The sequence below is a fragment of the Equus przewalskii genome, chromosome X, assembly GCF_037783145.1.
Source record: "Equus przewalskii isolate Varuska chromosome X, EquPr2, whole genome shotgun sequence".
NCBI lineage: Eukaryota > Metazoa > Chordata > Mammalia > Perissodactyla > Equidae > Equus > Equus przewalskii.
In genome coordinates this window covers 17,125,494-17,151,752 of record NC_091863.1, presented here as the reverse complement: position 1 = coordinate 17,151,752, position 26,259 = coordinate 17,125,494, and the positions used below count along the sequence as shown (strand labels likewise).

The 26,259-nt window shown below is 41.7% G+C and overlaps 1 protein-coding gene across 3 annotated transcripts in view; it reads right to left on the bottom strand.

Annotated features, from left to right (window-relative positions):
* Window positions 1-21,548, bottom strand: part of PHEX (phosphate regulating endopeptidase X-linked) — a 195,154-nt gene extending 173,606 nt beyond the window's left edge. The window contains exons 1-3 of one of the 3 annotated variants that reach the window (XM_070603463.1): window positions 20,825-21,548; window positions 14,964-15,032; window positions 8,095-8,256 (exon numbers count right to left, since the gene is read on the bottom strand). In XM_070603463.1, the coding sequence (XP_070459564.1) occupies window positions 8,095-8,256; window positions 14,964-15,032; window positions 20,825-20,942 (349 nt within the window). In that variant the 5' untranslated portion in view covers window positions 20,943-21,548. The remainder of the gene's footprint in view (window positions 1-8,094; window positions 8,257-14,963; window positions 15,033-20,824) is intronic. The other 2 variants (XM_070603465.1, XM_070603464.1) reach the window with 2 other exon arrangements.
* Between the last annotated feature and the right edge of the window lie 4,711 nt (window positions 21,549-26,259).

The window sequence follows — 26,259 nt, the reverse complement described above, 5'->3', positions numbered from 1 at the left end:
AACTTGAACACCATCCTGTGAGTTCTTATCTTCCTTGTCGTAATTTACACAGATCATACTGCCAGGGAGTCTTGGAGCCCTGGGAAGGGCTCTAACCTGTCTCACTGCCCACTCCCTGGTCCTGCCTTCCTGAGGCCTGCAACACAAATGGAGAACTGACAATTACTCTTCCCCTCCCCTAAGGGGCAAGCTCTAGTTGCATCTCAGGGCTCTTCTGGGACAACATGCAAAGCCCCAGGCATAGGAAGAGGGGGAGAAAAGAGAAGAGAAAGCCACCCCTCCCCATTCAGCCAGCCAGTCACCCCACCACTGCATCCAGCCACTCACAGTGGGCACAATCTTTCTCTCCTTTCTTCAACAACTATTTACTGAGCATCAGCTATGTGCCAGGCACTATGCCGGGTGCTGAGTCACAGTGAAGCCCAAAATGAACAAGATTCTGGCTCTCAGGGAATTTACCATCTGCTGGGGGCAGGGAGGCAAGTAAGCAAGTACACAAACAAGATAATTTTAGATGGCTATAAGTGCCACAAAGGACACTAATAGGGTAACAGGATAGAGAGGGACTGGAGATGGGAATAGAAAACTATTTTTAATACCAGTGTTCTTTGACCCTTCTCTATCACTGAAATCTATCACTGAAATAAACTTAAATGTATTCCCAGATAGCTCACCTTTCTAATGGCCTCTTCAGGGCTCCAGAGCAGCACTGTCTGTAGAAATATTATCTGAGCCACATAAGCAATTGTTAGTTTTCTTGTAGCTACATTTAATAAAGTAAAACAAAACAGGTGAAATTATGTTTAATAATATATTTTATTTAACCCAATGTCTGAAAATATTATCATTTCAATATGTAATTGATGAAATAAATCATCTATTAGATATTTTACATATTTTTTGAATGAATTCTGAAATTTGGTGTGTATCTTACACTTACAGCACATCTCAATTCCAGCTAGCCATATTTCAAGTGCTCAAGAGCCACACGCGGCTAGTGGCTACCAGATTGAACAGTGCAGCTCCAGAGCCTGGATTACAACATCTATTGAAACATTTTGAGATGTGCAGATTTTTAATTTCCACATGAGTAGTCTTGGGGGGGCCTTTTTTTTTTTAAAGATTGGCAGCTGAGCTAACATCTGTTTCCAACCTTCTTTTCTTTTTGTTTTCTTTCTTCTTCTACCCAAAGACCCCCAGTACACAGTTGTATCTTCTAGTTGTAGGTCCTTCTGGTTCTGCTATGTGGGATGCCATCACAGTATGGCTTGATGAGCTGAGCTAGGTCCACGCCCAGGATCTGAACTGGTGAAACCCTGGTCTGCCAAAGCAGAGCACATGAACTTAACCACTCGGCCACAGGGCCAGCCTTATTAGCCTCTCCACTTCTGTATTTTCCTGTGTCTAACACAATGCCTCTTGCTGGGTGTGAATGAGGAAGTGTCAATTCTGGTTGCTGTTGGCAACAATCTTATGACCAAACAAACTTAGAAGAACGAGACAGTAGATGTCAGAGTAGAGAGAAAGAAAGAAATGTGATCCTTAATAACATGGTTCAGCTGCTGGATCAACCCTTACCTGAAGTTCACATTACTACTAGACATTTTGGTTATGTGAACCCAGCAAATTTTCTTTATTGTTTAAGCCAATTTGAGTTGGGGTTTCTGCTACTTGTGACTGAAAGCAATTGGTGCCAGGAAAAAAGTAAATGCTCAGTAAATAGTCTTGAGTTCACAGATTAATAATAGTCAAAATGCTATGCATGTCAATCTGTTTGAAGCAAGTGTATTTCTCCCAAATTAAGGAGCATACAACTCAGAACGAATGTAATGAATAGACGTGGTTTTTATCAAGCATACTCAACTTATTTTAATATTAATCACTTTGACAGAAGAGCTACAGTAAAGCCATGGGGGAAAAAATCGAAGGCTTGGAGTAGGTAAGAGTCAAAAAGGAAGACAAGGACATGCAGTGGGGGTGGAAAGGAACACACAAGAAGAAAACCTAGCATGCTGACTGTCAGAACTACCAGAACACAAGCTTTTACACATGGTAGCCATTCTCATGGCCTCTACTTCCTTCAGCTGTTTAGAAAGAGAACATCTCTGAGAGCTACGTGCACGTTTTTCACAATGCCTTCAGGAAGAAATTCATTTCTATATCTGAAGTGAGTGTCTCCTAACAACAAATTGCTAAACTTTTTTTTTTTTTTAAAGATTTTATTTTTTCCTTTTTCTCCCCAAAGCCCCCTGTACATAGTTGTGTATTCTTCGTTGTGGGTTCTTCTAGTTGTGGCATGTGGGACGCTGCCTCAGCGTGGTCTGACGAGCAGTGCCATGTCCGCGCCCAGGATTCGAACCAACGAAACACTGGGCCGCCTGCAGCGGAGCGCGCGAACTTAACCACTCGGCCACGGGGCCAGCCCCAAATTGCTAAACGTTTTAAGTTGGACGACTTCTTTCCCCTTCCTCACACTCCACGCACCCACACCCCTATCCCTGCTCAAATGGTGTACTGAGATTAGGAAAAACGTGAACAACAAAAAAACCTTTAGGGTAAAATCATTTCACTTCACATTCTAAAAGTATTCCATACAGGCCCAAATCTTCACACAGCACCCTCTGTGCAGGCAGGACTGATGATGACATATGTAAAATTGAGCCATTTGTTGCTTCCTGTGTGGTCACTTGAAAAAGAGCCAGCATGATCAGAAAAATAGGAATCTGCTCGGAGTGGGTGCACCCAGTTTATACAGCAGACTCACTGAGACTTCCAGGGGCTGAGTTTTCACCAGGAATAAAAAGCCCACCACAAAAGCTGGTTGCTCCTTAGCATTTAACCACCACATTCTCGTTTTGTTTTTTTTCCAGTCTGACATCATTTGTTTCAAAGAACTTGATGTCAAGGCTCACTTTGGTACATCTTTATACTATGTGCATGGCATGAGGAAAATGACACAATTCACTATGTCTTCAATAATCTGAACTTCCCAATTATCAAATGACTTCACAGGAGCTGAACTGAAGTTTTCAGCTTTCTATTATCTGCAAAAGATGATTTGGCTAGGATCATCTGTAGGAAAAACAAGATTATGGAGGGGATTATTTAATTATGACAACCATTTGATTCTCAGCCAGCAGGTATTTACAAATAAATAACCGATCTATGAATCACGATCATCTTCCTCTGCTCATTAATGCATGGATCCTACTTCATCTTATTGTTCTTCTGGGGATGTCTGTGCTTGAACATAATAATATACTGCATTTCTTTAGAAAATACTGGCAAAGACTGCTATTCCATACTAGAGATGAGCTGGCCCTAGCTTGAGTCATCTGTCTTCTGTTTGACACAAGTGCTCTATCTCACTCATTGCCTCATGTTTCATAAGTGCTCATTTGCAAAATTTTCATCTGGTCGTTCATAAGCAACGCATGCTGTGTCATCTTCACGGTCACGTGAAGACAAATTTGGGAGGTTTTGTAGGAAGGAAATTTTAAGACATTCAAACACATGACTACATTCAGCCTTTTGGAAAAAAATCCTGCTTCTTAGAGAGAACAAGAAATAATTTTCTTTTCCAAGTAGAAATCTGAGTCTTATATGCCATTTAAAGAAAAAATTTACGAGGCCAGCTTGCTGACTTCAATAGAGGGTAATTTTTCATCAGCCAGGTCTGTCAAATCCATTTTACTTCACAAATTGGACAGCCGTATCTGTGTGTTCTCTATCAGCCATAAGAAAATGGTATTCTTTTGATTGGTAGCATTGGGTTTTATTTTTGGATGTTCTCTCTTCTTATCAAGGGTGAGGAAAAATATCTAGACAGTATTCAATATTTTTGGAAGCACATGATATTTACAAAAGACCAGACCAGAATAAAACTTAAAGCATTTGATAGACATTACTTCATGAGCCTTAGAACTTTCTTTGAGACGAAATAGAGGAGCAAAGGACAAATATTTATTGAAGGCCTGCTGAATGCCAGGAACCAGACTGGGTAATTTATACAGGTCATCTCCTTTAGTCCTCACAAACTCGATGAAATGGGTATTCTTATCTCCATTTGAAAGCTAAGAAAACTGAGCTAGGTGAGATGAGTAATTGGCCAAAAGTGACACAGAGGAGAAATGAAAAGGAACCAGGATTCGAATCCAGCTGTGGCTTCAAAACTCATGCTCTGAGTAGCTTACAATGAGTAAAAAATCTGGAAACAATCTAAATGGCAACACAGGAATTGATTACATCAACTGTAGTATATCCATACAAAGCAGTCATGGCAAATGACGGCATAGATCTATTTTTACTGACATGAAAAGATGTTAACATGTCAAGTAAACAGGGAAGATTATAAAAATGGAATATATGATCCCTTTTGAGATATACATATAATTTTATATATATTAGCATTTAAAAGTTATCACTGGGTGGTGGGATCTGAAGTTCTTCTTCTTGAAGTGTTTCTTCTCGTTATTCATTTATAGTTGGTCTACAATGACCTGGTATTACCTGGATGGCTGGAGGGATGGGTAGATAGACCGAGAGATACATAGATGTATAGATAGATATAGAATATATAAAAAGATACAGACAGAATTTAAAGATCCAGTGATTAAAAAAATAAGATTGTCAGCACATCTGATATTTGAAAAGCTCTACTTACACATTTCAAGAATATCTAATGGTCTGCAACATACTTAGAGTTCAGAAAAATATCCACAAAGCTATCTGTATATCAATATCTATCCATCTATACATGTATAGATATATCTTCTCATTATTTATATGTGTAAATGTACAGATATAGACAGAGAATGAGAATATCTATACATCTATAGACAGAATGAAAGAATACTATGATAAAGCAAATGTAGCAAAACGGTAACAATCAGGGAATGTTGGTAAAGGGTATACGGGAGCTCCTCGTGCTATTGTTTTAACTTTTCTGTAAGTCTGAATTACCTCAAAATTAAAAACTCTAAAGAATACATATTTTTATATTTCAAACACAAACATACGGTACAAGATGCTAATAATTTAAAAGAGACCCTACTCCACCATCTCTCTCCTTCTTGTGCTCTCCTTCTTGGTACTCGAAGCAAGAGCCCCAGGATCAATTTTTGGGTTCATCCTTTACAGTGCTTATCACAGAATAACTTGGGATTTCACTGGTCGTGTCTTTCCCAGAGCACAGAAATATGTGGGAAGCCTCCAATTTTGTTTCACAAGGCCAGCACAATCTTGATAACAGAACTGACAAACTTAGCACACAAAAGTCCATGGACCAATATGAATCATAAATATAGACACAAATGTACAAAACAAAATACTAGTTTATTCAATTCTATAGATGTCCTTAAAGAAAATAATAAACCATTCATAGGTAGAATTTATTTCAGGATTATGAGGTTAGTTCAGCATGAGAAAATCTACAGAAGTTGAGATACTCCATGTGAGTCTCAATAAAAAGTGAAGAGACATTTTCCCTGAACAATGCCTTTTTGCAAACTAAGAATAACAGAAAACAATAAAGAATACCTATTAGAAACAAAGGAAAAAAATATACTGGGTAGGCGGGAAATACTTGAGGCTTTACCACCCAAGCTAGGAAAAGAAAAATTACACCCATTATCATTGCTATTATTCAACACTTGTTCTGGAGGCTCTAGCAAATATAGCAAAAGGAGAGGAGAGACAAAAAATTGTAATTCCTTCTTAATTTTATGATTACCTACCTAAAAAAACCCCAAAGAAGCCACCAAAAGGTTATTAATAAGATAGTTCTAATCAGATCCAATATAGCTATATCAAAGCTTTACACCAGGCATCACGATTGGCAAACTTTTTCCATAACGGTCAGAGAGTAAATACTTTAGGCTTTGCAGGCTAAATGGTCTCTGTAGCAACTATTCAACTCTGTCATTGTAGCACAAAAGTAACCATTGATAATGCATAAATGGATGAATGTGGCTGTCTTGCAATAAAACTTTATTGCAAAAACAGGCAGTGGGCTGGAATTGACCCACAGGCCATAGTTTGCTGACCTACTTTATACCACAAAAAACAGTTGATGGAGAAAAGTAACCATTTAAAATAGCAAGAAAATATATAAAGACCTAGAAATAATTTTCTAAAGGGTGATTCTGCCATACGCATCAAAAATTAAACTGTGAATACTCTTTCAACATAACAATTCCATTTTTGGGAATTTATCCTACGGATACATTTAGAGAAAAACATAAAGATGTATACACATGGATATTTATTATAGTGTTATTTATAATAGGAAAAGATAACTACTGACATAATCCAAGTCTATGAGCAATACATCAGTTTTTAAAGCAGGGGACAGAGTAGCATGCATGATATCAGCTAATTTTTTAAATATATAGGTGTGTGTATGAGGCTATACGTGTGTGCCCACGCTTGGGGAAACACCTGGAAAGATATACCCAATTGCTTTATTAGTAGTTATTCCTAAGGGTGGACTTATGGGTGACTTTCTTCTTACTTTTTGCATGTTGTTTCTGCTCTTTTTTTATTTTCCCCATTGAGCTTGGAAATAAAATTTTTCATTTTTTAAAAGCAAGCAAACAAAAACCCTCATGCTGCTCTGAACAATTTACTCTTATTTCTATGAATTTTGGAGGAGCCAATATACAGCATCCTTCTCAAAGTACATCAATACTGATTTTTACATTAAGACACCCCCAGAAGGTTCTTTAAATTATTGTAACTGCTTCATACCCTGAAGATAGAAATCTTTTGGCTATAACTAATATAAAAGGAGCATTTATCTGGAAATCTTGTCTTTTTCTTATCCTTCAGTGATATTTCTGCATGCATGATTCTGTGTGTGTGCGTGTGCACACATCTCTATGTCTAGGAAGAAAAGAAGCCAGAGAAAGGAAACAGGAAATAGGCAAGAGCGGTAGGTGACGGACCAGCATGGGTTAATATCGTACAGGGAAATAAGTATTAGTAAATTCATTCCTGAAGTTCTTATTTATGGTTCTCTAGTATGGGAATCTCACCTGTTGAGTTAGGGGGAAAACTCTGACATTTTCAAAAATTCTCATTTATAATTTATGAAGACTAAGTTTGGGCCTCCTGGTAGAAAATATAAGTCCATATGATTCATATCCAACTGTGAAATTCAAGCACATTTTTCCTTACAATTGACAATAGGTATCTAATTATTTTGCCAATAGCTTCAGTTGTTATAATGTGTATGTGAATTGATATATGTTTAATTTCCATGTACTTAAAATCTTGGGGAGATGGGGAAGAAAGAAAAATGATTCTTTTAACTTCTCAGAAATTCTTTGTAGGTGTTACTGAACACGAGTTATATGGCATAAGTTATCAAAAAGAGGAAAAAAACGCATACTATTTTTGCCTCCTCTCAACAATGACCACCTTATCTGTCCTTGAAACTTCCCCACTTCCCTCCTGAAGTGGCTTTCTCCAATAGCTCAGAGTAAAAATTAGATCCAATGCAAACAGAAGATCCCCTAGTCAAAGACATTCTCAACTTCTGAAGTGTTTGTGCAGGCACATGCGAGTACGTGTGTGTGAGCTTGTCGTTGCTAGAGAGGACATGGGAGAAAAAGACAGTCTCCCCGGAGCCAACTTCGAAGTTAACAGGAACAATATGACAAACACAAGGTCATCCAGAGTTCTCAAAAGTGATGTCAAAAGACAATGAGGTGTTAAGTACATTTTGTAAATCATGAAAATCCAGGACACAATGAGCAAGTGACAAAGTTTGCTCCAAACACAAGAGACAAATAAGTATATTAACATAATTTCCATTAACTATTCCTTTGCTCCCAACCTCAATCAAATGCTATTTACGCTTCAGCAGAACTTACTATTATCAAATGTGAAGATAACAACCTATGCTAGGCGTGCAATGAGATCTGGGAGACGAATTCCACAACTTTCCTTTCAATCTTCCATTTAAAAAAGATCTTGAAAATGAATTTAGTACAGTTAAAAAGGGAGCAGTCATGCTTCAAATCCAAAACTATGTTTTTCTTGTCAAATATTGCTCTCTGTAAAGGGCATCACCAAACCCCAGCAGAAACTTACCCTTCAACTTGAGGTCAACATTATGTCTCAGCCAAGGATAAACCCCATAGCTTGGCATATCTTCAGGAATTGGATTGCTGTCTATCCAGCCATCACAGGCGAACCGGAAGAAATTATCACAAGGATCCACAGACAGATTTACTTTACTCAAGATGGCAGCAGCTATTTAAAAAGAAAGTCATGGGATTAATGACAAGCACTGAACATTGTGTACTGTTCTCTTCCAAATTAAACAACGATTTCATATCAATCACTTCCCAAGCCTTGGCTTTTACATTTCCCCTCAAATGACTCCCTGAATCAACTTCACTTTACTAAATTATTGCATTCAGAGGGAGTGGATAAAAGTTTGGTAGTATTGTTGTTATTGTTTTTTGCAGGACTGCCCCTAACATCTGTGGGGCATGGGACAGGAATACAAACGGAGTGTCTGGTAAATTGTTTGCAAAGATGTGTGTGACATTTCCTTCCATCCCTCTCGCACTTCTGCAAGGTGACTCTGCCACTCTTCCCATCGAGCGGTAGGATCTATTTTTCCTGCCTTGAGTCTGGGCTGGCCTTGTGACTCGCTTTGATCAACAGAACACGGCAGAGTGATTTCTTGTGAGTTGCAAAGCTAGGCCTTAGGAGGCCTTGCACCTTCCATGGTAACTCCCTTTGAAAGGAGCCCTGAGTCTGCCCTTTGAAGAAGCCTCCTAGAGGAAGTAAGGCCACACGGAGAAGAACCAAGCCAGTAGCAACTCCCAGACATGTGACTGAGGCCATCATGGACCTTCCAGGCCAGGCGACCCTCCAGCTGAATGCAGCTATATGAATGAGCCTAGGCAGTATCAGCAGAAGAATCCCCACCTAACCCACGGAAGCACAAGAACCATTAATCACTCCCGTTTCAGGCCTCTAAGGTTTGGCGTAGTTTGTTCCACACAGCAAAGGCTAACTGAAACCGAGGCCCACGTGCCATAATCTAAATATTTAAAAGACATATTTACAATATACCTTCATAAAGACCTGGAAGGCCAGGTATGAATTCTTGAGCCCCTTGGTATTCAGTAAAACTCTCAGAGGTAGAAATCCCTGAAAGGCACCCACAAGGGCCCTAAAAGGAGGCTTGGGCCATCTAGCAGGGAATTCTAGGTTGTAGGAGAGGACTGCTGACTTGGCGCCAAAGACTCCTTAACTAGAAGAGAGGCATAGCCAGAGGAGGGCACAGTGAGGCATTCCAAATGCAGGGCCCAGGGCAGGAGCCCCTCTTGCCCAGGTCTAGGAGCAGAACGGAGTATTTGTATAAGTTAACAGAAAGACACAATGGACTTATCTACTGTTTTTTCCTCTTTCACAAGCCCACACACAATTACATATGGAAGATAATCAATAGGTAGGAAATTTGTGCATACTTAAATACATATCCATGAGCTTTAAAAAAAATCTTTCATTACAAAATGAGAAGGTTCCAAAATTCCTAATATTGAACTCCAACTCTCTTCCAACTGTCATATAATTGCTGGCTACCACTCTAGCAAAGATACGCACCAATTGACTAAAAAAAAAGGCAGTCAATATTTTTAATGACGTTGGAAAGATGATATTTTGGGTGTTTCACACTTTAATGAATGCCAGAATACATTTCTGTTTGAAGTAATGAAAACTCAAATGAGTTTTCAGCTAAATATGAACGAATTGCCAAAAAAAGTATAATCTGCATAAATTTAGATATGCATATTACTGTTTGGTTACATGTGTGGTTCTTCAGGTTTAAAATAAGGCTAGATATTCCTCTAGCCTAGACTTTCCATGAAAATTTCAAACAGCTTTCTGTCCTCAATGAATAATATACAAACATCCTAGTTTCTATAAGACTTCAAAATCCCCACCATTTTCAAACCTCTTCCCCCGTTAAAAAAAAATCAAAGCAAAAAATTGGCTTAAAAGTTTGATAAATTTAAAATTAGCTTACTATTTTCATCTTTCAGAATAAATTCAGTTGTCTCCAATTACATTTTTACTTACTGCTATTTTATCATTAATATTTAATATGCAAATATGCTAGGAAACACGAAACCTTCATCTCAGTTTGTATTTATAGTTATTCTGGCTGTGCAACCACAGAATGAATCTGCCATGTGACACCTCAGGGACATGGATCAGACAAGTTTCAGTCCCACACAATATTTACAGTCACACAGCGGAGCCCTCACACACGTTTTTATTCACATAAGCACATTGTTTCCTGGCCGCCTTCCCAAACCTCTCCCTGCCCCCAACCCTCAAATGTATCCATCTCCTCCGTATTCTTACAGGTACCTAGAAAACTGCAAGATCAGCTCTGACCTCAGCCCTGATGTAAAATGGGGGAATACTTCACTCACACTGAATTTGGAGCTGAGCCTGCTGAATGGGAAAATTCTAGCTTCAGGCTCCCAATCCATCATTCACGATTCACAGCTGGGCACATGGGCGTGCTTTCTGCAGGGGAACTGTGACTTCAAATTACAAGGGACCATGGTTGTCAAGACACCAAAACTCCTTTCCCCCTACTCAGCTCCACGGTGAAAACCCAAAGAATCTTGTTTTAATAAAAGAAATATGATGATGAAGGAAACCTGTGAAAGGCCAGGCTGTGTGTTCTCTCAAGTCACTGCATATAACGTAAAATGGTCATGCCATCTCCAGCCAGAGTTTATGTAGTAGAGGTGGAGGCACCACCCCACATTACCAGCCTGAGTTTTTCAGTTTAATCAGGGCTCAAAGGAGAGGGCGGTGGTGGTAATAATAAGATCATTAATATTGAGCATTTGCTCTGTGACAGGAACTATGCTAAGCCCTTTTCAGGCAGTATAGCATCATCACAGACTCTGGAGCCAGACCACCTGAGTTTGAATGCCAGCAACACCATGGAACAGCTATGCAACCTCAGGCAGGTTACTTGACCTCTCTGTGTCTTAGTTTCCTCACATGTAAAATGGGGATAATAATATCACCTCATAGGATCTTCATGAGAATTAAATGAGTAAATACACGTAAAATGCTTAGAACAGTGTCAGACATTGCCAAATAGATATGGTTGCCAGATAAAATACACGATACCTAGTGAAATTTGAATTTCAGATAAACGACTACTGCTCTAAGTATATACCAAATACTGCATGCAACATACACCAAAAAAACAGCAGTTGCTGCAATTTAACTGAGCATCCTCAAAGTAGGTATATAGCTAAATATGGCAACCATACATATAAATTTTGGCTGTTACAGTTCCACAAACACTTATCTGAAACTCTTGAGGCCAGATATATTTCAGAGCTCACGGATTTTTCAGATTTTAGAAAAGTAACAGTGCATATACCACGGATTATATAATACCTCCAGCAACGTCTAGAGTGGCACTCCTGAAGCAAGCACATTACTAATACTATAGAGAATATGTGCATGTTCTCATAAGTGGGATAAACAAAATCTAAAACAGCCTCACATGAGTTATGCACCAGTTTTGCTACCACAGGAATGTAGGCCGGGTCCAGGCTTGCCAACAGAGTTAAGATGCTCTCTGCGTTTGGGGTTAAGGAGCGGGCACTGTGGATCTGGATTAGTGCTACTACTGCCATCGTTATTTTCTTCTATTCTCACAACAAGCATAATAAGTAAAAACTGTTATTCCCATTTTACAGATGGTGAAACTCAGGCTTCAGATGGTTATGTACTTAGCCCAGGATCACGGGCCTTTTAAGCGGCCAGATCATGCTTCAAACTCAAGTCAGCCTTTCTGCCCTTATCCACTACCATTAGCATGCCTTTTCCTTGTTTTCTTTGTATTCTTTTCCTACCTCTCATTTCGAAAGAGGGATAAGGATAAAAGGAAATAGAGAAGAGGAAGAAACGAGAGTCACGCACCAGACGCACCTTAGAAAGGGCTGGCACTTGTTCAAAAAACGTCCAGAAAGCAAAGGCTTCAACGCGCCGCCCCACGCACGCGCCGCCCCACGCACGCGCCGCCCCACGCACGCGCCGCCCCACGCACGCGCCGCCCCACGCACGCGCCGCCCCACGCACGCGCCGCCCCACGCACGCGCCGCCCCACGCACGCGCCGCCCCACGCACGCGCCGCCCCACGCACGCGCCGCCCCACGCACGCGCCGCCCCACGCACGCGCCGCCCCACGCACGCGCCGCCCCACGCACGCGCCGCCCCACGCACGCGCCGCCCCACGCACGCGCCGCCCCACGCACGCGCCGCCCCACGCACGCGCCGCCCCACGCACGCGCCGCCCCACGCACGCGCCGCCCCACGCACGCGCCGCCCCACGCACGCGCCGCCCCACGCACGCGCCGCCCCACGCACGCGCCGCCCCACGCACGCGCCTTCGGCTTCCTGTTCAAGACGGTCCCTTGGCTGTAATTGTGTCTTTTGTACTTAACGGCTGCTGTGTAGCTCCCTGATCGTAGTGAGGGTCATGTTACACTAAAGAGGACTGTATTCTTGCTGAGCCTTTCACTACCGAAACAGCAAAATTATTTTTTTCAATATTAGCAATTCACCAACGTGAAAATTAAAAACGGGACAGCAAGGCAAAGCACATTAGCTGGCAGGAGGCGACATTATCAAATGTCATTCTGTAAGTTTTACTCTTGCGTTATTATGATTCGTAATAGAGACAAAACTCACAAAGTGACCCTCTATACAAAAAGTTGACTAAACCCAAATTGAAAATTTGAGTTCAAAAATTTCAATTTCACGCACCTGGAAGAACCCTACCACAGCAAAAGCACAAGGTGACAAAGTCTGCAACCGGTCCTCTGATTGTCCCACCTGGTGCCCCACCCAACTCCAGGTCATCCTCTCCCCACCGGAGAAACCCCTAGGTCACCCGCTCAAGCTGGGAACAACAAAGGGCCTGGGAACTTCCAAATCTTTCTCACCCTCACCAGAACGAGATCAAGAAGCTGAAATGGTTGTCTAGTCTCTAGACTCTAGCAGGTCTAGCGTTAGGGAAAAAGGGCAAGACGGGACCAGGGTCAGAGTTACCTGGCATGGTCTCGTGGCCCAGTTGGAGAGGAGCCACACATGAACTTGAAGCCCAGCCCTGTTGCTAACTCAGGATGTGACCCCAGGCAAGTTATTTCACTTCCAGAAGCCTACATTTCCCCTTCTGTAATTGGGCCTGGTGATAGCACTGACTTCATGGGGTTCTTACATAGATTTTATGAGATAGCACGCGTAAGTCACTTAAAACATTGCCTGGTTAAAAAAACATAAAGACCACTTAAGAATGGGACAAAAAAAGACCTCTAATAACATGATTATCTAACCCATTACTTCTGTATAAGGCCTCCAAGTTTAAAAGCTCTTTTCACCCAAGTCTTTCCCATCTCAATAAATGCCGCCACCCAACCACCACCAAAAATCTAAGCATCCACCTTGGTTCTCTGCATTTGTCCCAGCCCACAGCCAAGCCTTTGGCAAGCCCTCTAGCTCCCAAACCGTCTAGTCTCCCTTTCCGTCTCTTGAATTCAAGACACCATCCATCACCTCTCACCTGGACCAAAATAACCTCCTGCCTGAGTGACCTTCCCATTCCTGCTCTCTATGGTCTCTTCTCCACCCAGAAAGGCTCCCCTGAGTCTAGCTCTCCACAGAGATCTTTTTAAATGCTAATAAGATCGTGTCCCTCTCTTTCTTAAAACCCTCCAGAGGCTTTTGAGCACACTTAGGAAAACCCCAACTCCCTGGCACCTTGGTTCCTCACTGATGCTCATCACCTGCACTCCACCCCTCACCCAGCAAACTCTTCCCATTCCTCAAGTCGGCCAAGCCCTTTCCTCTACGGGAACTTTGCCTCAGCTGTTCCCCACACCTGGAAAGCCCTTTCCTCCATGTTCACACAGCACATCCCTTCCCATCATTCAGGGTTACTTCAACATCATTTCCTCAATCGATCTAGCCATCGTATCACTTGCTATCACATTATTCTATTTTAATATTTTAATTTTCTGTATAACGTGTACCACCAGCTGATATTTTGTGTGTGCATTGATTGCCTGTGTGCTTAGTTGTCCTTCCCTTACCTGATCATTCTGCTTCACTGCTGTATTCCCAAAACCTAACTCGGTGCCTGTTGTGCAGTAAATATTTGGTGAATTAATTCGTTAATCTCTTAAGGCCAAGAGGAAAGTGAAAGGGCCGTGTGCTTAACTTTTCCTATGACTTCCCCTTTGGAAAACACACTAGGGTCCCTGTCCACTTAAAGAATGGGGGTGGAGGCTGGAATCTAGGTCCTGCAAATCTAGGCCCTGACCCTGGTTTATGGAGGGAATCTAAGAGCTGTGGCAAAACTGAGGCAACCTTAAGCACTCATCTTCACTTTGGGGTACCCACTGATACACGACCTGGTCACCTCAAGAAAAATGACTTGTAACGTGGCATAGAAGAACCCAAAGGGATTTCAGGTGACAATGGAAGCATGGATTTACAGAGGGTCCCTCCTTAGACGCAGACAGGTCAGACCAACTGACTAGAAGATACAGAAAAACTGTTAAGATAAATAGGAATCTATATCCCGCTGAGGCCATGGGAAGGCCAATGGTGTCACTCTTCAGTCTTAAGAGAGGCCACTCAACCTTCCAAGCCCCTTTCAGATTTCCTTATAATGATTTGGAATACCACACAGCTGTTTTTTGCAAGGAACAAGAAGACAGGAAACCTATGCTCCACAACTTCACACCGAGACTTGAAAGTAAACTTAAAATTTCATCAAGATTACATTTGGTACTTGGTAAACCTCAAGCAAACAGAATACTAAAAATACTACCTGTTTTCTCTTCCACTCCCCAAGGTACCATAATTATGACGTGAAACAGGATGGAAAACTGACTTACCAGCTTCGATGCATTCTGGCTTGAGGCAGTACTCCTGTTTAGCTTGGAGACTTAAGAAACCTTGACTCACTGAAAAAACAGACCAAAATGAAAAAATGACTGGCTGGTAGCAGACTGCCGTCAGGTAACCCACCGTCAGGGGCATATGCAAGACATTTGATAGCAGTTCATTCTTTTCAGGATTGACGCAGAATTCAAAACTCTGGTTGGCTCCAAATCACAGAACCGAACTCTGGTCACTAAGTGTCCTTGGTGAGACTCTTACTTGCTCTGAAACTCAGTTCTCTTGAACATAAGATGAGTGGGCACAACTAGACCAGTACTTCTCAGAGTGGGGTCCTGAGGCAGCAGCATCACCTGAGAGCTTATTAGAAATGCAAATTGCTGAGCCCCACCACAGACCCACTGAATCAGAAAACCTAGGGTGGGGCCAAGCCATCTGCGTTTGAACAAGCCCTCCAGGGGATTCTGATGCGCCCTCAAGTTTGAGAACCGCTGGGCTAGATGATCACTCAAGTCTCTTCCCCATCTCTGATTATCTGTGGTTTAAGTCTCGTAATTTCACTCTTTTTGTTTACAACTACAGTCTTGTTTTAGAGATGGGAAAATTGAAACTTATAAACTATGTCATTTGGAGCAAATCCAGAGTGGAAGGAGAAAGCTAGCATGTGGGGCATTTAAAATTCTGTATCTTATCTAAACCATCTATACAGATATGGCCCAAAAAGGTGGGGAGGGGGTAAAAATATACTGTATATAACTCAGTTATCTAGCAAGGGAGTCATTATCTGCCTGCCCTGTGCCCCACACCCCACACCCCCTCCTCCCACCAGGCCTGGCTTAGCTACCTGACAGATGCAGCTTTGTGGACCAAGCTTCCAACTACTTCCACCATAACAAAACAAAACAAAACAAAAACCTTGCAAGGTGGAAGCAGCTTTTTACCAATGGCTTAATTTCCCCCATCTGGCTGCAACATTATCTAAATGGATTTCTGCAGGAGTACAGACAGGTGCCCTATTTGTAAACTCCAGGTAGCACCTGGGCATTAGCAGATGTGAGTTTAGATTTCAGAGATATTTGTGGTAGCCGAGGAAGTTGTGGGGAATTCATGATTGCTGTACTCTGTGAGCGTAAATAAGGAATCATTTGGAGATGTGGTGGTGGGGAGATGGGCCGGGGCGAAGGGGCCAAGGCCTTTGTGCATCCTCAACCGAGCTGCAGGATCAGAAAGCATGGCGGTACCTTTATTTCTGCTCGAGATGGAAACCCTGTACATCACTTGCCAGTGTGGCAATTTGTATTATTTATTAGCCCGCATTCTAAGAGGAGCCTGCTTTTTCTTTGTTCTTTTCTCTACTGCCATCCTCCAAACAGCCTTTTTACTTGTGTTATATTATAGATTCAAGAAAACTGCCTATGAAACATCTCAGTCCTATTTTTAATAAAAGTATCCTAGCAAAAGGTGTGTTTTGATTTCTTTAAAAAGCAAAAAGAAAGGTAAAAATATACATGAGCCACATAAAGATTAGTATGGAATATTTCAATATGCCTGAGTGGTGGAACCATGGGGGAAATTTTCCCTTCAGTCTACTTCTGTATGTTTACCAAATGTCCTTTAATGAGCAAGTGTCAGTTTTTGTAATGGAAAAATAAAATTTGCTGTAAATAATAATATTTTATGATTCTGGACAATACCTTTGTGATACTAGCCTTATTTTATTTTAGAAAAAAGATAATGAAATAGTTAAAGACTTACTCCTTTCATGGTACAAACTTCCAGTTATAAAATAAATAGGTCATGAGGGTGTAATATACAGCATGGTGACTATAATTAATAATACTGTATTACATATTTGAAAGTTGATAAGAGGGTAGATCTTAAAAGTTCCCAGTGCACGAAAACAGAATGTAACTATGTGTGGTGATGGATGTTGACTAGACTTGTTGTGGTGATCATTTCACAATATATAAAATATTGAATCATTACATTGTACACCTGAAAGTTATATGTCAATTATATCTCAATAAAAAAAATTTAAGACATTCCTTTCATGGAAAATAGTTCTTGACTCAAAACATCTAAGGAAGCAGAACGAAAATCAAATAGCTTTACCTGATGATAGGTAAAGTGAAGGTTTAAATTAAATTAATTGGGACACAGACAGACCCAACCCCTCAAGGAAAAGCAGTATATCCATGGAGGTTACCTTAAGATCCTGCAAATGATTAAGGGTCAGCAAGCCCAGGAAATGTGAAGGTGTAAGTAAATGAAACAGAGACAACAATGAAAATAATTTTAATATAAAAAGTGAAAATGTTACTTATTACTGGTTAGGAGCTTTTAAAAAAACTTAAAGCAGTTTGGTTTCTCATTTTAGATTTCTATATAACCAGCAGAAATGAGCTCAGATTGCAGTAGTCATCCACAGATGGAGAACATGAGAATGACCATAAATTGAGGGTCAGCATACTATAGCCCACAGGCCAAGTCCAGTCCACCACCTGTTTCTGTACAGCCAACAAGCTAAGAATGGGTTTTTTTTTAAGATTTTATTTTTTTTCTTTTTCTCCCCAAAGCTCCCCAGTACATAGTTGTATATTCTTCATTGTGGGTCCTTCTAGTTGTGGCATGTCGGACGCTGCCTCAGCGTGGCTTGATGAGCAGTGCCATGTCGGCGCCCAGGATTCGAACCAACGAAACCCTGGGCCGCCTGCAGCGGAGCGCGCGAACTTAACCACTCGGCCACGGGGCCAGCCCCTAAGAATGGTTTTTACCTCTTTTAATGGTTGGGAAAAAAAACCATAGTAAGAATAACATTTGGGGCCGGCCCGGTGGCGCAGCAGTTAAGTGTGCACGTTCCGCTTCGGCGGCCTGGGGTTCGCCAGTTTGGATCCCGGGTGCAGACATGACACCGCTTGGCAAGCCATGCTGTGGTAGGCATCCTACATATAAAGTAGAGGAAGATGGGCACAGATGTTAGCTCAGGGCCAGTCTTCCTCACCAAAAAGAGCAGGATTGGCAGCAGTTAGCTCAGGGCTAATCTTCCTCAAAAAAAAAAAAAGGAATAACATTTCATGAAAATGATCCGAAATTCAAATTTCAATGTCCAGAAATCAAATTGTATCAGAATACAGCCATGCCCATTTGTGAACGTATTGTTCATGGTTGCTTTTGTGCTACAACAGAGTCGAGTAGCTATAACATAGACAGAATGGCCCAGAAAGCTGAAAATATTTACTGTCTGGCCCTTTACAGAAAATGTTTGCCAACCATTGCTTTTGAGAAACACATTGTGGAGAAGAAGGGTGGGGGGAAGGAGGAAGAAAAGAAAGGACACTTTAAAATAAACTAGCTTAGGCATACAGTTCTACCTGATGTCTTAAATCCTAGCGCTCTAGGTCCTCTGAGACCACCCCAAGGCCAATGGCAATCACTCTTACTGTAGCGGGACTAAGGTTTAGAAAAGAGATTACCCCAGAGCCTAAAATACAAAGAAGAGGTAAAGAAGAATGCTAGAAATTGCAGACATGTGACTGAACGTGGACAGGCAGAAAAATATACCACAAAGTCAACCCAGAAACACCTTGAGGAGAAGAGGACATTAACCAGAATATTGTCATAAAGAGCACTGCCTGGCAAGTCCCAGATTTTCAGACAAGGACTTTGCTAGGTGCAGGGTGAAGATGGGTGGCAGAGCCTGGGGGACTAAGGCAGTGAAAAAGGGTAGGGGGAAGGGAGGGAGTCTGAAATAGTGCAGAGACATTTGACAAATTTTTTTTTTTTTTTTTTTTTTTTTTTGCTGAGGAGGATTGGCCCTGAGCTAACATCTGTGCCCACCTTCCTCTATTTTCTATATGTGGGACACCTGCCACAGCATGGCCTGATAAGGGGTGGGTAGGTCCATGCCAGGGATCCAAACCGGCAAACCTCAGGCCTCTGAAGGGGAGCACACCAGCCTTAACTGCTTCACAACAAGGCCAGCCCCTACAATTTATTTTTCAATTTGAGAGTGTGCGTTTATTTTAAAGCAAATATCTCTGAATGTATACATGCAAAAGGAAGAAGGTGAAGCAATGCTTCTCAAACTTTAATTTGCAAATGAATCACCTGAGGATCTTGAGAAAATGTAGATTCTCAATCAGTAGGTCTGGGATGGAGCTCGGGCTCCCAAATGATGCTGATGCTGCTGGTTCACGAACCACACTTTGAGTAGCAAAGGTGTAGAGCAACCACATCCTTATTCTCTAATATCCTTAGAGCTCCTCTTAAAGATTCACGGCGAGGTTATTAGGCACACTAGAAATTTATTTTTTCTATTTTTCTATTTTATATGGGTAAGGCCTCCTTACTCATAACAGCATTGCCTGGCTTGATGAATTTTACTGTGCTCTAAAAACTTTAGAGCTAATCCCAAAGAATCATGTTCTCTCAAAGAACAAAGATTTGCTACCATCAAGAATATTCCAACGAATGTGTTACAGTCTCAGAATGTAATAAGAACAGTGGAATGTCAAAAAAGTTTCCAGCAGCAGTAACATCATTTAAAGGAGTCCATATTTTTGCCTAAACAATAATCATTTGGATTTTTAAGTTTGGGAGTGTTTGCAAGACACAAATAGTCTAATTTTGTAGTCACTTCTCACATAGTATGTGGTCCCTCGGCATGCCCACATTGTCTTTTCTCTAGTTTTGCATTTCAGGATAGGACACTTGCCTAAACCCCAAGTACCAAGAAATCTCACAACAGTTTTCAAGAGCCACAAATTCAGCTGCAGGAGTAGGAGGTTTAGCTGTCGCAGAAAGCAACAAACCTATCTTATTTCCTAAATCGTCAGCCACAGAAAACATGGAAAGATGGTTTGCTCGTTTTAGCAGAGTTTTCAACCACACAACCCTAACCCTTTTCAAGTTTAATTACTGGTTTTCCCCTGCCAAGATAAACATGGCCTCCCGCATCCTGTATATGCCCAGGAATGTTTCCAAGCTTGCTCCATTTCAAACTGCACCTAGAATCTCCTAAGTACAGGGCTTGGTCCGACATCGCTTTCAAGCTAATGAAATAGTGTGGACTCTAAGAGAAAAATACAAAGGGTAATAGTGAAGGGCTCAGAACGCCTAAAACCTTAGAACATCCCTCTCCCCTCTCCAAGAAATTTTATTCGTTTTTATAGGAATAAGCTTTTATTAGCATATGTATTCTCTGGGTACATCATTCTTACCAAGAGTCATTAAAATAATTAGATCACAATACCTTTCAAATCTTGGGAGGAAAACCTCTGTTTTCCTTCATATTAATTTTTAAATCTAATAGAAAGGCAGAATTAAAATTTTATCCCACCAGAGTCACTGGATTAGAAAGGAGTTGAAGAATACCATTAAAGGTGCAGTTTTAAAGACTCATTTGTATTTTGTGAGTTAAATTTCATGATTCATTCAGGCAAACATTGACAAAAATCAAATGGAAAGAAATTCCAGCGTGGTTTTGATCACAATGTAAAGTCTTTCCTCACAAAATAAATGAAAGTATCTGACTATGAATTCATAAACACTCATTTTGCTAAATATAATGCATAAAATAATGTGTGCCCAGTGCAACCGAATCCTCCAGCCACTCGAAGCCACTTTACACCCATTTCGTATTCTAGACTAATGCGTTTGGTACTTGGGTGTATTTATTTATTTAGCCTCCTAAAGAAAAGGCTTCTTTCTATTTGCATATTTAATAGAAACTAAGGATACACCATCTACTAACACAAGCGAACAGCCTTCCACCTGCATCCTGACGAGGTTGCCAGAATAAAGCAGAAGGAAACTTCACTGCAGTCACCCAGCCCCTGGCCTCCAGGGCCCCACTTACCCAGAAAGAGGATCGTGCCCAGCGCCAGGGTGCCACCGATGGACACGATCAGGGCTATTCGAGTGCCTCTGTTGGCCGTCTTCCCAGTCTCCATGCTGCTCCCTGCTTCTGCCTCCATCAGGAAGGACGAAGAGGCCACGCAAGAAGAAAGTCGCTTTTCGTGGTTTGGTGGTTGGTCTCAAGAGTCTGTTAGGCGTTGACATCCAAGGTTTCTCTTGCTCTTCTACTCATGGACAGCTTAAAAAAATTCCCGTCAGGAAATCTGCCCTCGCCACCCTTTCTCAAATAGTTCTTCACAAATGAAATAAAAGAAACCCAAAATATTGGTTGCCTTGGCTTTCCCCCTGACCAGACAAAACAAACAGTGGTTGCTTTATCTTGGTGCTCTCCCCCCAGCAAAGTCCCTCTCAACCGATTGTTTGGCAGGCTCTTCTCTCAGGCGTTCCGAGTGTACATGTTTTACTATGTTGCTGAACAGATGTTTTAGCTATTTAAATGTATAGTCACTTGGGGAGGAAAAAATAATTGTCTTTATCAAAACTGGATTCTCGTCAAGCTCCCCCAAACCATGATAAGTTAGGTGGCAAGGATTCTCCGGACCCACTTTAAGATCTCAATGAATCATGTAATTCTTTTGCAATCATTATTCTGCTTGCTTGAATTGTCCTCATCGAAGATATTCTTTCAGTGTGCAGGTCCCTTTTTAAAGCCTTCTAAGAGTTCCTGGGATATCCTGGAGCATTTTATTTTAGGAACTTTGTGTATGACAGCATGTGCCAAAAATCAGAGTCATAGTCCAGTGCAGTGCAAAGTAGCAATTAAGACAACCTACAGAGGCTGATGGTTTGGACTGGAACTTTTTTTAAGGAAGAACAAAAAGCACTTCCCCTCTGTGGTGCTAAGAATTGTACAAAAGATGGGTAAGTGTTCAAATTAAGCTTATTAGCACCCACAAAACATATGATATTTTTCCCTGCATGTTTTGATGAAAATACACATCAAAAGTACATGCACCTGTGTATTTTGTCCTCCGAGTCCCACCAAGGCAGCTGTTGGTTAGTATGGTTTAGCACCCATTCCAGCAGATTCCCCAGGATGAATTCAAAGGCAACTGGCTTCACTGGAAAGACAGAGTAATGACTGGGTCTTTGATTTCTTTGATTATGCTGACGATTTAAATTATGAAAATCTGCTTTCTTCATAGGGAAGGGCAACTGATATTCCAATCTATTGAAATGATTAAAATTTTATTATCCAATGATATAGATGTCATTAATTGGCAGCACAAGTACTACCTACCTGTTTTTGTATGACTGGAGGTCATAGCACAGTGGAAGTGAGGGTGGAGGATTCAGCTACATCTAGAAATCAGTGGAGCACTTTTCTCGTGCAAAACTTGTGCCCATGGCCCTGGGAGTCACGCAGAGCTCAGCAGATGCTGATGAGCCCAGGATAACATGGCCACATGTTCACGGTCCTATCTGGCTGGTCTTGGTCAGGACTTAGACTCTTAGCATGGGATTCTCCTAAGGTTTTAGATTTATTCCGTAACATATCCTACCTTACTTTCTGTTCATTTCATGTTGCCCCAGAGTCAGAAAAGCATAAGCGTTTGTCCAATTATGACATCATGGTAGATATTATGTGCTCAATGGCTGTTGATGCTATTTTGTTGTTGTTGCTATTCCATAACACATCCTAACAGGACTTTGGCTCCTAGGATGGGATTCTCCCAAGGGGTTTTGGACTTGACTCCATAATATCTCTTAGACTATGAGCACCATGAATCCAGGAATCACATCCATCAAGTTCGATGCAGCAGCCCCAGCATCTACAGTTTCTTGCACATAACAGTGAAGGGAGAAATAAGAGCAACAAAAATCATCCAAGTTAGCACTAGCCATTTGCTCTTAAAAAGAAGCTTCAGGAACCTCAGACACTGGTGTCTGGGGGTTTTTCAGCCTCTTAATTCCTTCCCAATCCTCAAGTGATAATGATACTTTACATGGGCATAGCACTTTCATAGCCCATTTTAACCTCGTGGTAAACCTATATACTTGATAGCAAAAGTATTTTCATCTCTGTTTTGCAAATGAGAACACTGAGAACTAAGGACTGGCCTCAAGTGGCACAGGAAAATCAGGAACTGGAAAGATAGCGAGGGAGGTCACTGCCGTATCCCGCTGCGTCTTCAGCTTGACAAAGCTCCCTGTGCACGGGGGAGAGCACATCCACTCCAGCACAACACCAGGACCCACATCTTCCCTCTTTCCTTCCTTCTCCAAATCTCCTCACACCCTTCTGGGTCCAGATTGACATGCAGTGGTGGCCATGGGTTGCCACCCAGAGCAGCCTTCACTCTCCTTGGCCTGGCAATTTCCCCAGAGGTGAGGGCAATTGGGGCTTTCTCTGAAGTGCAACTATCCATCACTTAGTGACATGAATTCATTTCTGAACACTCAACTGCTAAGTGAAAAGCCATTAACCAAAAAGAAAATTTCCATTAATTGTAATAGGTAATTATGATGCATTCCACCCCACTTAAGATATGCAAATGCAGATAGAAAAATATATTAATTGAACAATGAAAACAAGTCTATAAAAGTAATAAGCTGCTTTCAAGATGTGGAAAATAAATACTTTGTGTAATGTAATGAAGGTTTATTTTACTCATCAAAGGAATAAAAGAAGACTTAAGAATGGTGGAAATTGGCAAAGGAAAGGGTGCAAGTGAATCATTCATTATAAGGTGCATTCTTCATTCTGTGCTATTTTCTGCCTTAATTTTTCAACCTTTTGGGAGATGATAATTATCTTGCACTCAAACTGCACTTAAAGTTGTAGCACAGAAAAAAACCCTTTAGGGCAAAATAAAGATGTTCAAAGCCCAGAGAAATAATGAGTGCTCACAAAAGATAAAAGCAAGGGTCTGCAAACTAGGGCACGTGGACCAAATCTGGCCCACCATCTGTTTTTGTAAATAAAGTTTTACTGGGACAAAGTCACGGCCATTTGTTTACGTATTGTATATGGTTGCTTTCATGCTACAACGTCAGAGTTGAGTAGTTTTTCAACACTGACGTTATGGCCTCTGAAGCTTGGAATACTTACTCTGTGGCCCTTTAGAGAGAAAGTTTACTGACCCCTGAACTAAAGAGTAGTCGAAGATGCTGCCTCTTCACCCCATCTCCATGGCAGACATAAACAAAGGAAAACGTTCATCCACACTTCACCTGCTTCTCGAAATCATTCCATTCCATTCGATGTTCCCTGAATACAAACTATTGTGTCAGGGAAACCGGTCAATGTGTCTTTGCCTGAAACTGTAATATTGAAACTACAGCATATTATTTCGTGTGTTTTGTGGTGAAAATTCATTATTCTGGGATAAAAAAGGTTGGGGGAGTTGTCTAAAAAAAATTGTATCATTTCTCAAGTGCTGTGAAAATTGGTGAACTGAAAAGTCACTGTGCAGGTAGGTCTGTTAATAGTCTGGTCTGCACCCACCCAATTGTTTCAGTTAAGACCCTCCAGGGCTATCTTGAGCCTTAACCAAAATCAGTGAATCAACAGAAGTTTCTTGAGCATTTCTCAGATGCCTGGCCCTGTGCAAGGCCCTGTGAGGGAAGATGAAGAAGCCATGCCAGAGATTCCGGACTGGTAAACTGGCCTTGGGCAGGTGAATATGCAAAACCCTTGGCAACTTAGGGAACACTAAAGCACGCAGGCCTGGCCCTGAGGGCGGTAAGCATCCAGAGAAATAGAAATCCCTGAGCCTAGATTTGTTGGGAAGACTTCCAGCAGGAGGACCTGCAAGAAAGGACAGCTTGAGGGAAAAAAGGAAGGCTTTGGGGTGGGCCAAAGCCGACCCTGAGATAGGACTTGCCTGGGCATTTAGGGCTCTCCCTGTGGGAGTCACAGGTAAGAACATTTATCCAGAGAGAACTGAATCCTGCAACCTCAGCCCAACTTCAGTGGCAGGGATAACGACTGAAGCCAAGTCTTTCTGCTAGACGTGAGTGCATCTGGTCATTATTTGGATGCGTGGGGTCCTCTGTTTCAGGCAGTAAAATCCCATGTGGGCCACAATTTCAGTCAGAAAGAAGGAAATGATTCAAATCCTGAAAAATGTGTTCATCCATCCACTGGAAGGAGGAGGGAGGGAGCGGAGGAGAGGGAGAGGAGAGCTACACGCTGAAAACTCAGAGCTGGGGGCTGTGGCGGGGCTTTGTTATTTGTTGGCAAGTCCTTCGGACTAGGGAGGGTTCAAGTCCCAGGCCTTCCGCTAATGAGACTCATTACTTACATTATATCTGATCTTTTCAAACATCTTCCTTAGTTAGGTGTTCTATCTCCTTTCACGGATGAGGAAACTGAAGTCTGGAGCTATTAAGTGATTTGCCCAAGGTCACACAGCAGGTATTTGTCTTAAGGTCTGAGGGGTTTCAAATTCCAACCTCTTTTCTCTCTGCCATGTTACTTGATAAATTTGCTTATCTACCTCAGGTAATTAGTGAAGGTAGGTATAGCGTGTCAAAATAACCGAGCAGGAGGAAAAGCGATAAACTGTGCTTCCTCTAATTCTCTTGTTGAAAAGACTAATTGTCAGGTTTTATTTCCTTAACAGGAACAGCAGCCATCGGTTAATGTGGGGGAAAAGTTTTTCCATTGGGGAACAAAAATAGCAACACACAAACTATCTCCTGATTTGTGGCTGCTGGTAATTGGACATTAGGAAGGACACATACATTTGAAAGGCTATCTATCCTTGTATTCTACTTGTTTGTTTCTGAGACTAAGGTGGGGTTTTATTCCTTGATATTCGAACCTCCTTGGCCATACAGCTACTATTTCTTCAGCTGCACTCACTTTATATGCATTATTATCAGTCCCTAAAGCAGTCCTATGATAAGGAATCTTTTGCTGTGTTTTATTGATAAGGACACTGAAGCTGGCAGAGGAGAAGTAATAGTCCCAAGGTCACATGATGGGTAAATGACAGAGCCCAGTTGGAACTCAAATCTATCTGGTTCCCGTTTTGAAATGTAACCGGGATTTGTTTTAATGAGGGATGGTAAGATGACAGACACAGAGACAGCCTTTGAAAGAAGAGTTTATTACTCACAGTTTTCAAGAGGAAGGGGCATGCTGCACAGGGCCACGTGCAGAAACACCAGGGTCAATCAGGTGGCAGAAGGTGTGAGGGGAAAGCATGGGCCAAAGCCTTAATTGTGGGTTTTGAGGTATGAATAAATGGGCAAGGCAGGATAGGCAGCTGAGCAGGCTTAGGATTGGTGGTTATAGTTAGAATAATTTCGGCAGGTTCTGGTCTATGGGAGTGGTCTCTAGTTGTCCCGTACCAGGCCTGGGGTGATTTAGGGCAGGGAGTAGTTTCTGGACTGAGGAGCCTGATAAGAGGAGAGGGTTGGGGTATG